The sequence below is a fragment of the Uloborus diversus genome, chromosome 1 (genome assembly GCF_026930045.1).
Source record: "Uloborus diversus isolate 005 chromosome 1, Udiv.v.3.1, whole genome shotgun sequence".
NCBI lineage: Eukaryota > Metazoa > Arthropoda > Arachnida > Araneae > Uloboridae > Uloborus > Uloborus diversus.
In genome coordinates this window covers 230,862,629-230,880,266 of record NC_072731.1, presented here as the reverse complement: position 1 = coordinate 230,880,266, position 17,638 = coordinate 230,862,629, and the positions used below count along the sequence as shown (strand labels likewise).

Here is a 17,638-nt window from a genome sequence, read left to right as displayed (position 1 = left end):
CAAGCTTAAATTATTTTACATTTCTCCGTTTGGTTTTTACAGTTATGCGGATAACAGTTTTGTTCTTTTGAATATAATAATTTCTAGATCACAATTGCTTTTATCGGTTTTAATACCACAGATACATACTCCATTTACTTTGGCACTCTTTCATTCTTGGATGTTTTAATCACCCCTAAAAATAACATCACCACTACTGGTTTTTTTTTTTTTGCAAATATTTTGCTTTCACTCTTTCGGTCATGCTTTTAGAACTATTTTCTGTGCTTTAGTGATTTGTTCTTACCAGGCCTTTCATTTGAGGGAGATTCATCCTCAGGTAAAATTTCCTTGGAATACACCCCCCCCCCTCCCTCCCAAAGGATAGGTTTGGCTAGATTTGTATCTAGTTAGAGGCTTGGGGTGGGGGTGGAAAATTAAGCAGGTGATGGGCACTACTGGACCAGGTTCCATACCTGAATCCATGGAGTCTAGAGTCTAAGTGGTTGTGAACAAATTGGTTATGTTCCTTGGGAACAAAGGGACCTTCCTGTATCCTTATCGATTGGGGGGGGGGAGCTCCTATTGCTCCAGTTAGTATGACATGGTGTGTTCACCCTTTGACATCCTCCCCCAGAGAAATTCAAAATGACAGGCTTGGTTCTTACTCTGATTTGTTTATCAACATTGGATTACCTGAAAGGTGTCTCATTAGATTAAGGATTTTCTGACACAGTAATCTATTCTGGCCAAATAAAATTAAATAACATGCCATTAACAATTAAACCTGGCCTCTAGAGAATTTTTAAAGCACTTCTGACTTGTATTTTTTTATGAAAAGAAGTTATGTTCTTAGATGGTAAAAACCTTCAACCTTAAGATTGAGAGGGGAAAAAAAAAATCTTACCTTGTAAATAATGAAGAGGGAACTCTGGAAATTCTTTCATAAGATGACCTTTGAAAAATTTGCTGCCAAATTGCTCTGCTTTCATAAAAGTAGCATATTTGGATATTCCAATTTCGTATGGTGTGAATTCTATCCAATCTGAAGAATACAAAATTACATACCTAAGTTACATTATTACTGACTACAACTGAAGAAAAATCTATAATGCAAAAGAAAGAAAATCTAATATTTTGTTGTGATTTTATAAGAGAAAAATACTTCCACAATTGAAAACTAGGTAAAACAAAAATATCGTATAAATGTGTGAAAATTGTTTTTGGGGAAAAAAAGCCCATTTCCAGTGGCGCACACAGGAATTTTGCAAGGGGAGGGTCCAGAGTTTAAAGTCCCATTTCCATCCCCCCAATATGCGTCAATTTCATGTATTTCTGCCTTAGCCCTGGCTATAGGGCGGTAACTTACTGAATATTCACTTGATTTTATTGATTCTCGACAACAAAAAACTGAAAAATAAATTATTGATCACTAATTAGCACTAATTAATACAAAAATATTAATTAGAGACACTAAATTAAGTCATCAGAAAGTACAAGAATTTATACTTTTCTCATTATTCAAAAATTAAAATGGTGAAGCAAATTCATTATTAGAAGCACCGAGTCTGAAGACCAAGAAAAATCTCATTTTAATCTGTAATTACAAAATTTAAAACCTGATTATTACATTTACAGACACCAGTCTGTCTCTATAGGCTTACAAAATATCGTAGAATAAATTCTAGTTTTCTAGTTTGTTTTTCGATTTTATTTATAACTTCCTGAGTGTGTGACGGTGACGTTGCTTGAATTCAGTAGTGTGCAAGAACCCCTATTAAACCTACATTATACTTAGTTGTCCTTAAGTATGTTTTTAGCTTTCTCAAAGTCGAGAAAGATCTCTTGCTTGTGCAATTCTTTATAGGAGAACTGCACATTTTTAAAAAAATCTTTTAACAGGAGGATTTTACTTTTCACTTATAAAAACTGAAATTATTGTTATCTTTGCTTGGAATTATTATACGTATAAAATACATCGAATCATAATCAATCGAAAAAAAAAGGCAAGAGCTATGGGAGGGGTCCGGACCCCTTGGACCTCTCCCTTGTGTGCGCCACTGCACATTTCTATAAACAAAAATTTAAAGCACCAGTTCTTTGACGAAAAAGTTGTAAGAGGATGCTTGTAAAAATAATGTTAAAGAATGCAATCTCAATCATCTAAAATATAAACTCTAAGGTTCAGTTGCCTGGCCTTGCACGGTCTACCTTGAAAATAAAAGTTGTTTTAATTGACGCATGTTCAGCAATTAGGCTTAGATAAAATAAACAAAAAGATAGTGCAAAATTTCATGTGAAAGAGTAGAAAAGAGCACTTTTATAACCAAAAATTTAAAATAAGATATTTTGGATTTCTTTTGTTAATTCTCAAAATTCAGACACTTATTAATCGGCATAAACATTCCGTTTCACATATTTTCTGATGAACATCCTGTATGAAATCCAAACCTTGTTTGGAAGAAATTTGGATGAAGCAATAATAATGTTCTTCTTATTCTGAAGTTAAATAGTTCAGTACCTTGGAAAACCTTTGCTGAAACATTACTTTTGACATGAAGGCATGAATAGAGTGGCATAGGTACTTTAGCGTCCTCCAAATTTTTAACTTGATCTGATAGTCGTGTGTCTATTCTCTGCAAAAGATTAGTAGTATGACTAAAAATACAGTTCATTGAATAAGATATTTTACAATATGTATACCAAGATTTTGTTTCTTTTTTATTTGTTGTTAGAAAGTTTTTACTGTGAAGCAGTCATAGATTAATTGTGAATTGCATAAAATGGTCTATGAAACAAGAGAACACAGAAAGAAATTTACATCCAGCACTTTTTAATTTAAAGCAAGAATTATTAATGTTGCTGCGACGGTAAAGTTGTAGTTACTTCTAAAAAAATAAATAAATAAATAAATTATATAATATGCTAATAATATTTAATTCTGATCTTGTTAAAATTATTTCTACTATTACTTTAAGGAATACAGAGCTAAAATGCTTTTAATCTTTTGTAGTTTTAAACTAAAAAAAGAAAGAAAGAAAAAGAAAAAATAAAAGAAGAAAAAAAACTTTACAGAAAGAGTTGGGTAATAACAAAAACTATAATAACACTTTCTAACAAGTTTGATGAAAAACAAGAAAAAATTAAAACAAAACACAAATCAATTTACATTATAGGCACAATGTACAGAATAGATTTTTCTTTAATATAAACATTCATTTAGCCCAGTAGTATGTTCAATTGTTATAATCATAAAATACTAGCTTACCCAGCTACGTGTTGCTGTGGCCCAGTAGTTATAATAGATCAAATTAAATTTTTACTCATTTTGATAAAATTAAATTAATATTTTTAATGAAGCTGAAATTAGTTAAGTCAATTTTAAATCATATGAGATTCAGAGAAAGGGCGTGTTTGGCCAAAGTAGGTACTTATTAAATTCAGTAAGCACTTACTACATTTTTTTTATAATAAAAGCATTACTTACTACAATGCTTATACTACTATACTTACTATGCTTAGTAAATTTAGTAAGTACTATCTTTGCCCAAACGTGAAAAATAACTTAAGAGTGTTAGGTAAAGTATCAGAATGTTGAAATTAAGCACTAACCAAAATACACTTTTTGAATGCACATTTTATTCATCTGAGCATTAACTATAATTTTTAATCAATGACTTCTTTACAAAATATACTAAATAAATTGATAACATATAAAAAAATTGAATTCTATAAATGAGGTAGGTACCATTGATTTCCAAATATTGTTTCTATTTTTTTTAAATATTTAAATTGAAAATTATCTTAGTACTGATTTCTGCATAATATTCCTGGTTAATTTGTATTTTTCTAATGCATATAGATTTGACGGTTTTCCTACACGTGAGCAGTCGACATAAAGTTGCCCATGGGAGAAGCACGTATTTTCCAAGTCCAAACTGCAAATATACATTGTTTGGGCTTGAGATCGATTTATGGTAATAGTGAAAGCTAAACGAATCGAAAAATGAATCCTTCTAAATAGTGTAGAAGATTTCTGATGCTATTCATGGAATGCGTGGTAGCAGGACGATTTCTCCTTTAAACCTTCTCATCAAAACTGTTGCTCAGAGAACTTGAGCCTTTTGATAATTATACGTGTACCGTTTTCATAATCTAGGTGGGTTTAAATTACAAAGAAGAACAATTGGTGAACAAATTTTAAACCGGAGATTGTGTGGTGGCATTCTTGGTATATCCAGAGAACTTATCCATTCAGTTGGAAAGTTTACCACTTGGTTTTCATCAACAACTGTATCGATTGATTTAAAAGACTTCAAATCAATGGGCAACAACTGTTGTATTTGAAAGTTAATTTCATTTTTACATCAATGTTTCTTTCTGACAAAATAGCACAATTACAAAACCAACTATGAAATAAATAATTATTCAATATACCCGGGAAGACACTCTCAATTAGATCACTTTTCATCTCAACGGCAATGCAGAAATTGTCTGGCAATTTGATGTATTGTGTATTTTGATAAAGTTCAATTTAACCATTTCTAATATCCAACATAATTGTGCGGATGAATCATTTTGCACTTGTTCTCACATGTTCATGGTCAATTGCAGTATCTCAACATTCTGCCATAAATGCGATTATTTTAAACATGCATTGATTTCATTGGCAGAATTAGAGTGAAGAATAACTAGCAATGTCTGACTGTTCTCGGCAATGTCCCCTGTCAATGTCCCCGGGTGATAGTAAGACAGTACCACCAAAACGTTGACTGTGGCATTTCAAATCTTGCATACTCCTACGATGTGCTTCGAGAGAATGCTTATGGGTCATAGTATACTCATCCCAAAATATAATTGTATTCTTTTGCAACATTGCAGCCATTCCGTTTTTTTTTTTTAATGTTACACATTACGTTTGGTTTGTTTTGAATGTCTAATGGCAACTTTAAAGCTGAATGTGCTGTTCTTCCACTATCTATTAAAGTGTCAGCAATGCTTGACAACTTGCAATTGCCAATGGTGTTGATAAAGTTCAATTTAACAATTTTCATTATCTAATATAATTGTGCGGAGGGATCATTTTGTGCTTGTTCTCGCATGTTCATGGTCAATTGCAGTATCTCAACATTTCGCCATTAATACGATTGTTTAAAACATGCATTGATTTCATTGACAGAATTAGAGTGGGAATAACTAGCAATGTCTGACGGAAGTCCCTAGGTGATAGTAAGACAGTACCACTGAAAAGTTGACCGTTGCATTTCTAATCTTGCATACTCCTACGATGTGCTTCGAGAGAATGCTTATGGGCCATAGTACACTCATCCCAAAATATAATTGCATTCTTTTACAATATTGCAGCCATTCTGTTTTCTTTCTTTTTTTTTTTTTAAATTTTACACATTACGTTTGGTTTGTTTTGAATGTCTAATGGCAACTTTGAAGTTGAATGTGCTGTTCTTCCACTATCTATTAAAGTGGCAGCAATGCCTGATGACTTGCAATTGCCAATGCAATTTTCCGTTGTGACCGTATTTTTGCAAGAATTAAGGATATTAAATATGCTCAGTTAATCCTTATACTGATGGTGAAAAATATTTTTCACATCAGTGAAGAATCTGTGTTTGTGCAACATGAAGCAATTCAGGAAACTTTTGACAAAGATACTTGATTTTCTCAGAAAGTGGATAAAAAAACTGTGAAATAAAATAACTTTGAGACATTCTATGTTAATAATGAGTAACTTTTTGGATTTTTATTTACAGTATAATTATCAAACGATGTTAGAGTTGTATTGATTAAGAAACTTAGACTACCATTTATGAGAAATTCATAGAACTAAACAAATAATACACTTTTTTACTGTATAATAATCATTTAATTTGCAATAAAAATGATAAAAGCTATCCTATCTTTTAAGTTGGAACAAATTACAGATAGTTATGAAATTTGATAAAAATCGGTTGAGTAGTTTTGGAGTTTATCCTGAACATACATTGTGACACGCAGGACCGGATTAAAGGTAAGGGCAGGCGGGGCTACTGCCCCAGGGCCCCCACAATAAAGTTTTTACAAAATATCCTAACTTTCATGGGTCGAAAATATAGTATATATACATACAGTGGTGTTAAAAAAATTTGCATCACCTACGTCACAAAGAAGAGGAATATCATCCCGATTGCATTCAACACACAGTCAAGCATCCCGTATCCCAGATGATTTGGGGATGTATTTCTAATCAAGGAGTTGGTGGGCTTCACTTTGTGCAAGGAACAGAAAACGCTTAGATGTATATTGGCATTTTGGAGGAGAAATTGCTTCCTACTATCCGGGATCACTTTACTTCAGTTTCAAATGTCGTTTTCTAGGATGATTCTGCTCCTTGCCATAGGGCAAAACTGGTAAGTAACAACTCAAAAACCTTTATCCTGCCATTAGACTTAAATTGACATGGGGTGAAGTAATTTTTTTTTTTCTAAACTCACGCAGGTTCAGAAATGGAAAAATTCGCATGGGGTCAGCAGTTTGCCTTGGCCTGGAAACAGCCCCTATCTACATAAACAATTATCAGATTCCTGCTGTTAAATGTTTATTTCATAAGTTTTGCAGAATTTCACATACATTCATCGCTGATCGGTCGACCAAAACTTCTCACATGATCCCATTGTTGTGAAAATGTGAAGGTGATGCAATTTTTTTTACCAGCACTCTATATATCAAAATATTCTGATATATATCAAAGTACTGGATATTTTCGAAAATATGATGATTTTTTTAAACAGAGATTAGGGGCCTCCACACTTCCAAATCTGACCCTGGTGGCACGAGATTTTTATATATAAAGATTCATTGTAAACTATTTTTTGATTAAAAAAAAAGTTAACATGCATTATATAAGAGCATAACTGAGATAAGGCAATAATGTTCAAGCATAAAAAAACCTGCTTTTGGCATTGTTCATAAAAAAAGAACTTCACAAAAAATTTGTATGGTAAAAAGATTACTAAAGTATGTGATCAAGAGCATACATCTTTGAGTAGTGTGTCTCCCAGCAGATGTCCAAAGAAATCTGTAAAGCTCACAGGCTGACCATTTTTATATTTTGCTCTTATAGTTGAAATATATCGATACATGGAGTTTGGACTTAGAAGCCAGAAAGGACTGCGACATACACTTCTTTTAAATTCTTCAAGTAAGTCAGTAGGGGATTTTTCAGGAAATTCGGGGTGAGAATAGAGAGTAGACAAGTACCTAAAATGAAGATACAAAATAAAGGACAGCAGTCATTTATTTAAAAAAAATCATGACTAAGTTACAAATAGGGGAGAGTTGAGAGAGATGGGTCATCTGTAACAAACATATTTTGAACAAATTATTTTCTACTGCTATAACATTGAAAACTTTAGAACAAGAGATTGAGACATTTTAACCTGTTTAAAAATATAAAACTGATGGTAATCATTACAATATTAGCATTAAAATAGCAATAAAAAGTACTATCCCTTCCTTAAATAATTGAATTCAAAAGTTAAAATACACACATAATTTTAAAAAAATATAATGCAAAATGACAAAGACAGTGCATTGCTTATGTCACATGGTTCATATAATATTGACCAAATCTGTTTTATCCAACATTATACTTTTAAAATAAGTCCCCATTGAATGAGAAGTACTCCACTGCTACCAACCATTTTTAGCACGCAACTTTGCAATAATGTCTGTTTATCAAAAAATAGTATAGACGAGCATACTTATTTAGTCTCAGTTATTAATAGGGATGGGTCCTTTTTTTACATAAAGCAAGGGCGCCCATATAGGGGAGCAATGGGCCCCCCTATGAAATTAGAACTTCCTTGCTTTTGGTACTTTTTTCTTTGTAAAAATGTAAAAACATTTATTCTCCAGCCATTAATGAATAAGTTATTAAAAATGAAATATTATAATGACTCTAATCTATCCTGAAATCGGTTTCCATGGAGAAAATACCCTCCTAACCCCATGGGGAGAATATCCAAGCCCCCCTTACAATTTTGCATATGGGCGCCCTTGACATAAAGTTTCAATTAAATGGCTTTGGAGTAGAAGCAAGTCAGGGTTCATACTCTATTTGGATGAAAAATTTCCAAGACCTTTCCAAGACATTTTCATGACTTCAATGAAAATTTTCATGACCTCGTTACTCGAAAAGAATAGCACTATTTAATCTCAAACTTGATAATTTTTGGAAATGAGCATTAGCGAAACATCTAAACGAATGCCACAGCCTCATTGAAGCACTTACTTGTAATGGGAAAAATATAAGTGTACACCTAAAAAACTAAACTATTTTTATTTGTCTTCATCATATAAATTTAAGTGAAGTAAAAATGCAGTGAAACGAATATGATGATGCTTAAATGTCAGATATTTTATTTATAAACAGGCAGAATAATATTGAATGGGACAAAGAGTCACCACTAAGTTTTAATAAATTTGCTTCAAAAGTTGCCTTTTAGTGTCAACAGTGCATTTAATCATCCACGTTACTTGACAGTATTTCGATTCTTTAAAGTAAAGCCACATAGTTTAGTTTTTTATGTTTCTAAATCAGATCTTTTTTGAAAAAACAATTTAGTAATGAATCAATCTTCTGATTCAAAAGTATACTTGTTTTGTTTACTTATTTGCACATTTTCAAATGCATATAAATTAATAGAAACAGAAATTCCAGAACATGATTGATTCCTGACATTGAACGAAGCAGTGGGTCACATGGATTAGTTTTGCGGACCGTAGTTTTGGGCACTATTGTTTTAGAGCATTAGAATTCCTCTTTTTCTGTATTCTATAGCCTGACTAAAGACCTTTATTTTCTGAAACCTTCAACAAATGAAGATAAACTCTGATAAGTTTAATAATGAAGTTCTTAAGAGTGATGGAATCAAACTCGGATGCAATTGAATTGCTTTTTTTTTTTTTGAGTGGGCGTGGCAAAACTAAGAACGTGAAATTTCGCTACTACAGAATATGAAACATAAGAAGTGTTGAAAATAACAGTAAATTCAAAGTAAATGATGTCCAAGCAGTAAAATCACATCGCAAAAAAAGACAAGCGGCTGCGACAGAAGTGGATGCAATGAGATTTCAAAATTCAGATTTGATTTTGGGATCGTTCAATTTTCCACTTTTAATAGCTTTTATGTATAATACTGTTAAATCTCTCAAGATTTCTAATGTTCCTTTAGTTACTGTTACTTTCTCTTTGTTCAGGACATTTTTCCATGACTTGAAATAAATTTCCATGACTTTCAATGAAAATTTCAATTTTCCATGACTTTTCCAGGTCTGAAATTTGCTTATTTTTTTTCCATGACTTTCCAGGATTTCCATGACCCGTACGAACCCTGGCAAGTTATATTTTAGGTGGTATTTACAGTGGCACAGCCAAGGGCCCAAGCCCCTTCTGAAATGTTTTTTATTGATGTAGTAATAGTTAATCACGTTGAAATTATGCTTAGTAACATTTTTTCTTTTCATATCATTTCAAAAACAACATTTTTTTCCCTCTTTGACTTTTGAAATTTTTACCAATGTCACCAATCATAGTCTAAGAGCGCACTTTCAGGCTTTCAATTTTGAAAATTTTCTGAAGAAAAAGTTACTTCCTCCTCTTTTGTTTTAATATATGACATATGACTAAAAACTTCCAAGTCAAAAAATTGCTTGAGACTAGAGATGCACCAAATACCGAATATTCATTTAAAATTCAAACAGCATATTTGACCAAATGCCGAATATTTGGTGACAACAATTTTATTACAACACAGTCGAGTCTAGAAAATCCGAGGTAATCGGGGCTTGCACCACCTCCAATTACTGAAAACTCGGATTATCCAAAAAATTAGTTGGACTACATTAAGACATGCACTGTTTACTTCCGTATACTATGAAAAGAAAATATTGTCTCCTTGAAAAATTTATCAGTCTAATGTGTATACCAACTCACAGCAAGGGGTTAAGTAAGTGGACAGCGAAGCTGTTAAGCTCAAAACAGTGGTCCACATCCACTTTTTTGAAATATAAAGCATTAGAAGTCAAAGACAATGAGCCATGCATGCAATTTTTACTTTTTTGTTGAGTAAGTCTTTTTACTCCTTTTTACAAAAAAGGAAGTATTGTATTTGCAAAAAAATTTTCACTCAAAATTCGGCCTTAATTTCCTTTTTGCTCACTCCCGAATTAATGTTGAGTTTTTTTTTCAACCCGATCACACGCCGATATGTGCCTAAGAACGTATAGGCACCAGAAATATCCAATTCGACGTTCCCCGAGTTAATTACACATCATTTCTCGTGATGTCTATATGTACATGCGTATGTGCATATGTATGTAGCATAACTAAGGAGGGTATGTCCTAGAAAGTTGAAATTTGGTACGTAGACTCCTAGTGGGGTCTAGTTTGCACCTCCCCTTTTGGTTGCATTCGGGTGTTTCCAAAGGGGTCTTTTGCCCCTTTTTGGGGAGAAATCATTGTTAATTTCGATGTATACTCAAATAGTGTTATAATTTGAGGGCACTTGGTAATATATCGCCAGTCTTTTGGTCGCCAAGTTGGCGACAAATTTGGCGATTTTTTTTTAAAAATCTGGTTTCAATTTGACCATTGTTGGTGATATTTAGGGAGTAAACTATTGAATCACATTAAAATTGCCGAATATGGAAAAATGACATTAAAATTGGAGTAAAAGGAAGTCATGTGAAGCACACATCAGCTCGTTATTTCTGTAATAACTATCTCCTGACATGTATAAAATGTTGTCTGAGATTTTGTGACATAAGCATTATGTCTTTCCCATAGACTAATAATAAGAGTAGACCGAGCTTTTTCATTCTTGCTGATGAAGAAAATTGGTTCATAGATGTATCACGTGACTAGTGGAAGGACTTGGCGAAGACTTTGGCAGCATGGTTGCTAGATGGCAGCATTATCTATAGTTTGACACTCAGCATGTATTTTAAGACAATGTGTTTTCATTAAAAAAAACTTCCAGGTGCAGAGATTGAACTGTTTTTTTTTTTTCTTTTAGTTATGCATTATTTTGACATTAGTAATAGTTTTCGATCAGTTTTCGGTAACTTTTATTTCATTTGGAGCTGTCAGCGTTGGCGTGAACGAAATGGCGTAAACGTTTTGCGTTAACGCAAAAATGTACTAATCGGTATCTTAAATTGAAACTGTAGGTAAAAATCTTACCGTTTGCTGATTCTTCTTGGTCGCTTGCAACTTTTATTGCTTAGAGAGTTATTGAAATTGACTAAAGAAAATGCACAATACTATCTAAACGAAAAACTCACTATATTAACAAAATATTTACAACTTAGAATAACAAATTTACAAATCGGACTCCATAAAAGATTATTCTTCCGTGTTCTATCAATTCTATTTATTTTATTTTGCGCTGGCGTTGATCGTCTGCTACGATTAATGCCCGCTGTTGCTAGGATATCCACCAGTCACATGGTTTGGTTTATGAGCAGCAAAAGGGTTGCCATAGCTTGGTCTACTCTTATTATTAGTCTATGGTCTTTCCAGCACAAATAGGTAATTCTCTAGTTTTTATTGTGTTAAGTAAACCAAAGTGATAAATATAAATATATGAAATTACCATGATGATCCAGATAAACTTGCAATGTATGTTATGCAATCAATTAATTTTGTTTCATAAAGGGCTTTCATGACACCATGAAATCCTACCAATGCTCGAAAACCACCTCCAGAGGCAACAATTCCAACAGTAGGGACCTGAAAAGTTAACACACATTAAAGTATAATGGTTCTAACTTACATCTTAAAAACTGTTTACATATTTTTATAACACAATGTGATTAAATACAATACATAAATAAACAAAAAAATGCAAAAATAGAAATTTTGAATGTGTTACAAACTAGACATGGGCAATGTCATTCTTTACAATGAGCCACTCATCAGAAGGACCATACTTTTTTTTTTTCAACTCGCACATTGAACTTGTTCATTTGAACGATTTTGTTCATATAAAAAAAGTTGAAGGTGATCTCTCTCGTTACATTTGAAAATGTTTCATTGCATCAGTAAAGTTTTTTTTCAGGAAAAGCAACTGAAACTACTTAAATGTAAAAAAACATGTCAAGAAAAACTTCATCAAAAAATATTTTATTTAGATACATAAAACATCAATACAATGTTTCAAATTCCAAACCATTCACCATTCAAAAAAATAACCATTCATTTTTTTTGGAGATTGTAATGCACCGTTCATAGCAAGGAGTCGGTTCTTTATACCCACTCATTCATGAACAATTTATCTCTATTACAAGCAATAAATTTCGAATGAAAAGCCTAATCAGACAAAATTAAGGAAAAAATATATAATAAAAACATGGTTTTAAAAGGAAACTAGTCCTTCAACGCACAGCCTGATTTATCTAATGTCATCAAGTAAAAGGTATTAAAAACTTACAAGTTTCATTTGAAAGCAGAAAATTATACTTTTCACCTGAGGAATGTAAATCTGTACCTATATGTGGAGATAAAATTATTTGCTGTAAGTCAACTAAGAAAATACTCACATACCTCATTATCTTCTTCAGGATAGTTATTAGCAAACATATCTTTAAGAGCATTCATAACAATTTTCTGACGATGTTTTCTGAATTCTTTTTCTCTCTCAGAGAGACATAATCCATAACGCAGATCAGGATTATTACTAAAAATAAAAGAGCTCAAATCATACAAGAGCACAAAATTAACTTGACTACACTCAGTAGCGTAACTATGGGGTCTAGCACCCCTGGCGAACTAAAGAAATTGCGCCCCCCCCCCCCCCCATTCCAGGATCGCCCACATGGAAACTCATTGTGACCTCCAAAAAAATTTTTTTTATTATTTTTTTAACATTTTGATTAATTTATTCGACAAATTGGAGGCAGCATTGTAATTTTTTTTTCTTATTTTCTTTTGTAGAATTGTTTTCAATGATGCCCAACGTTCCTTCTCAGTAGACAAGGGCGCTCATATGGGGGGCAAGGGGGACTCAAGCCTCCCCCTTGAAATTAGAACTTCCTTGCTTTTAGTACTTTTTCTTTGCAAAACATTTCTTCTCCAGCAATTAATGAATAAGTTATTAAAAATGTCAAATTTTAATAACTCTAATTTGTACTGAAATCGGTTTCTATGATGAAAATATCCTGCTAAACCCATGGGGAAAATATCTGAGCCCCCCATTAAAATTTTGCATATGGGCGCACTTGTCAGTAGATGTTATGTATGTATGTATATATATATATATATATATATATATATATATATATATATATATATATATATATATATATATATATATATATATATATACCCTGTCTGGCTCTTTTTCTAGAGAGTTTTATTCTTTACAATTTTTAAAGCATTTTTCAAATTCTATGATCAAAAAAAAAAAAGAAAAAAACTCTTAAAAATTTTTTTTGTTTAATCAGTCAAAATGCTGCCCCCTGGCTGCTGCACTCCTGGTGAGAGCCACTCCAGCCAACCCCTAGTTACACTACTACTTGCACAACTACATTGAGAAAAAAAAAGAGGATTAAATATTTATTACATAAAATAAAGTCATAATACAAAGCATTAAGTGTCACATACTCAAATATACTAAAACTAAATGACAGTTCATTTTGAAAATATCAGTACTTACTTAACAGTCAATAACAGCTTCAAATTAAGTTCAGTTACCTATAAAATTTACTGGATTATTAAAGAAAAAGAGGAAACTTAATTGAAAAATAGAAGAATGTATTACATTTTACATGATACCTTTCCAAATTTTAGAGTAATTAGACATTCTTCATCAAGTACTAAGCTTTCAAGATTGATTTTTTCACAGCCTAGTACTCCGTCAACAGTATAATTTGCATCCATCAGAGTAATTTCTAAAAATATAAATATTACAAATACATTGCATTATTTCTTATTTCATAGAAATGTCACCAAATAAATCAAATGACAAACATAATTTTAAAGTAGTAAGATAAAATAGTAGAATAGCTAAAGATATTAATAAATTTGAAACATGAAGCATAAAATGTTTGTGCAAAATTATTCTACTTTTTTTCATTAAAATAGTAAAATACTATAATCAAGTTAAATAAAAGGTAGAAGATAAGTCTTGAGGTGGTTTTAAACTGAATTAAGAATAAATTAGTCAATTACGATTATAAACATTTTACAGATTTTTGATCAATGACAGAAACAAAAATTTAGTATAAATTATAAGAATTAACCTTTGTTAAGGTTAAGTGAAACTTAACTTTCATGTCATTTTTCTCAAGTGCAGATACAAGGGAGGGGACATGGGGGCAATCGCCCTTTCTGGAGACAAAACAACAGTTTTAGAAAATCTTTGTTGATATGATTAAAGTGAAAAACCAACGTAAATAAAGCGCAAATTCTGAAGAAACAGCAGATAGCTATACTCATGTTTGTGAAAATTGCAACACCAAGAAGAAATTATGCAAATGAACTGAAATTTGCGGGAAATGTATAGCAGGATAAGATATGCAAATGATTAAAATTACATAGACATCGCACATGCGTGGACTGAGTTACGCCCCCTGAATTGCGGCGTAGATTCTGTATATAAAGGGCCGTTCGGAATCATTGTTTGATTATCTGCCGATCGTAGATGTTTCTCTAGTACTCAATATGCCTCGTCCAAAACGCAGAGCGCCATACGAACGTGTAACGGAGTATCAATGAGTCCCTACTCAAAATCCTAATCAATAATTGCTCCTATAAGCATTTTGTTACTAACTCTATTCTGAATTCTGTTGCTGTTACCGTTATGCACATATATATGCTTTAATAGTAGTTGATTTTAAGGTTCTACAGAAACAGCAGAAATCAAGGAAATAATTAAAATCTTACCAAGCTCATACACTTTTTCAGGATCAAGGATGAACGAAAAATTCTCATTCCATGTAGGACTACTAACATTGTTAAAATGTGCAGTTCTTTTTCTGCCATTGGAGCTCCCGGGTATTCTTAGGATTATATAGGGGTCAGGCTTATCAACTAAGATACATAAAAAGTAAAGTCATATGAGTACTGGACAGACAACATAAAAATTAAAATTGCTTTTGCTTTCACTCATCTTTCAAATAACTAAAAATTCTACATTAAGGGAAGATGTGTGAAGGAAAACTTCTTTTTAACATATTGCTCAGAGGAAAATCTTTTTTTTTTCTTTCAGGAAAAAAGTTTTCGATTTTTTTCTGCTTCTGTGCAATTTTTTTTTCAGACATGCGTTTCAGGGTGGGTGGGGGTGGGGGGTTGTCCCCAAACCCCCTCCTTTTCCAAAGTTACGCCACTGAATACAGTCCATTTAACGTGGGTTATAAATGTACACATATTTGTTTTAAGGTGTGTAAAAATTGTTTCTCATGTAACAAACTGAAAAAAAAAAAAAGCTATTTGTTCTCAAACAATCAAATTTCAATTAATTTAATAATTAAAAAAGCCTCTGCAAATAACTGTCAAAATGGTTGATTGAGAAAGTATACAAAAATGAATTCTATTCCAAATGAATGGTTCAATGATGATTTGGCCAATTTGGATAAATTTTGGTACTTTTGAATGAGGAAAGTTATTGTATTTATGAAACAGAAAGGATACTTTTTAACAGCAAATATTGAATGTACTATCCTGATTAAGAAGAAAAAAATATAGGGCACAAAGCCTGTTGTTAGTCATAATTTTTGCATTTGTATACATACATATTTTTAAATAATTAACACTTCATACTTTCTAAGAAAAAGGAGGGGGAAAAATCGAGTTTTCGAGTTATCAAGGTTTTGAAAAAATTACACTAGAAAGTCTCACAATTACGTAAACATAAGAAATAAGTAATTTATTTATGCACCATGCAACCACTTTGCATAACAATTAACAAGTTATTTTGAAAAGAACAACAATTTGATTTTCTTTTTGTAGCTTCAAACTTCAAAGTCCTAGTTTTATGTTCAAGCATATTTAATTTCAGCTTTTCAGCCACCATTTTGAAGGAGTTAAAACTAAAAATGCGGAATTACGAGGATGTTTTCCCATTTTTGCTTGAAAACTGGTCAGCTAAGAAAACTTACACACTGTCCTCAAAGTGGCCACATATCCTGAGGAAAAGCACAAAAAATCTAATCCATGTAGAAAAAAAAAGGACCATAGCACTCCACACTCCCCCTCCCTATACCCCCCATTATATTGTCCCTAATCCTCCATTCTTATACATTTCAGGAAAAGGGCCAGTGAAAAACTACAAGCATATGTCTATCAAACTAGTTCTACTATAAAAATCACCAAGGATAAATGACAATTAATGCTTATTTGAGTGCAAAAATTTCGATACATCAAGGGTGTTGAAAAATAAATTTCGAGATAACTATGGAACATACATAAGAATTTTATGTAAAATGCTGGGGATTTTTTTTTTTTTTTTTGAGTTATCAAGGGCTTTGAGATAAGGTTTGAAATATCAAGGTTTGGCCGCATTAAAAAACTACTTATTTGTTAAAACCAATTTTTTCCATTTTCTCTAATTTTTACAGAAAAAAGTTAATATTTTTTTTGCTCCCTCAAAATTTCTGGAAATTTTACATCACACTGCACACATACTAAAATCAAACTAGAACATTTCTTCATAAATTTATACGGACTCTACATGCGCATCATTTCTCCACTCAGGAATTTTTACAGTAACTTGACAAAAAATAATTTCTAAACTTGTTCTGCATAAAAACAAAAAACTGTTAACTTTTGGAAATTTATTTCAAGCAGCAATTACCATAAGAAACCTATTACACAAGTAATAATATATTCTAAAACTACACATATATCTTACCGAAATCACGAATCCACCCTTTTGTAATTTTATGAGCATCAAGAACAGTTACATTTAATACATGACAAGGGTCAGGGCTCACCTGGAAAATATAGAAGTTTTCATGAATAACTGATTGCATTGATAGAGTTAAGCAGAGGTTGATTTCTTTGATACAATTCGATTTTAAGAAAAAACAATTATTAATATACACAAAAAAGAAAAAAAAATCCCTCAAGTTACTAACATATATGAAGACCACAAGTTTATTTGAAGAGTTAAATAACAAATAAGATTAAAACTAACAAATTGAGGCCAACAAAAAATAATTTTACTTCAATTCTCAAAATTTACTCACAGAAATGAAATAAATCATTCTCTCTTTATCACAATATTTTACTAACAGCAGAAACAATTAATAGTTTAAAAAATCTTGTCAGTCTACTATATCCCCTTCATATTGATTTGGGTATCTTAATAAATCAGGAGTTCAAGTTCAGTCATCAGTGCAGCACTGCAAGTAACAAAGCCAATAGGATGGGTTTATCAATAGATCTATTTCAAACAAATCTAAGAAGGTTCTGCTGCCTTTGTATAGGAGTTAAAAAGACCTCATTTGAAGTATGCTGTTCAGTTTTGATTGCCTTATCTGAAGAGAGATGTTTCTGTATTGGAAAGGGGTTCAACTAGACTAGTAAGGAAACTTTAAGGTTTAGATTATGATACTATTATTAGGTTTAGTATGTATAGCCTGGACCAAAGGAGAGCCAGAG

General features: G+C 31.9%; 1 protein-coding gene across 1 annotated transcript in view; it reads right to left on the bottom strand.

Moving 5' to 3' along the window:
- Nucleotides 1-17,007, bottom strand: part of LOC129219214 (cytosolic phospholipase A2-like) — a 48,757-nt gene extending 31,750 nt beyond the window's left edge. The window contains exons 1-9 of the mRNA XM_054853541.1: nucleotides 16,887-17,007; nucleotides 14,921-15,067; nucleotides 13,811-13,926; nucleotides 13,692-13,729; nucleotides 12,581-12,713; nucleotides 11,631-11,767; nucleotides 7,011-7,233; nucleotides 2,501-2,615; nucleotides 887-1,024 (exon numbers count right to left, since the gene is read on the bottom strand). Of these exons, the coding sequence (XP_054709516.1) occupies nucleotides 887-1,024; nucleotides 2,501-2,615; nucleotides 7,011-7,233; nucleotides 11,631-11,767; nucleotides 12,581-12,713; nucleotides 13,692-13,729; nucleotides 13,811-13,926; nucleotides 14,921-15,067; nucleotides 16,887-17,007 (1,168 nt within the window). The remainder of the gene's footprint in view (nucleotides 1-886; nucleotides 1,025-2,500; nucleotides 2,616-7,010; nucleotides 7,234-11,630; nucleotides 11,768-12,580; nucleotides 12,714-13,691; nucleotides 13,730-13,810; nucleotides 13,927-14,920; nucleotides 15,068-16,886) is intronic.
- Nucleotides 17,008-17,638: the final 631 nt, after the last annotated feature.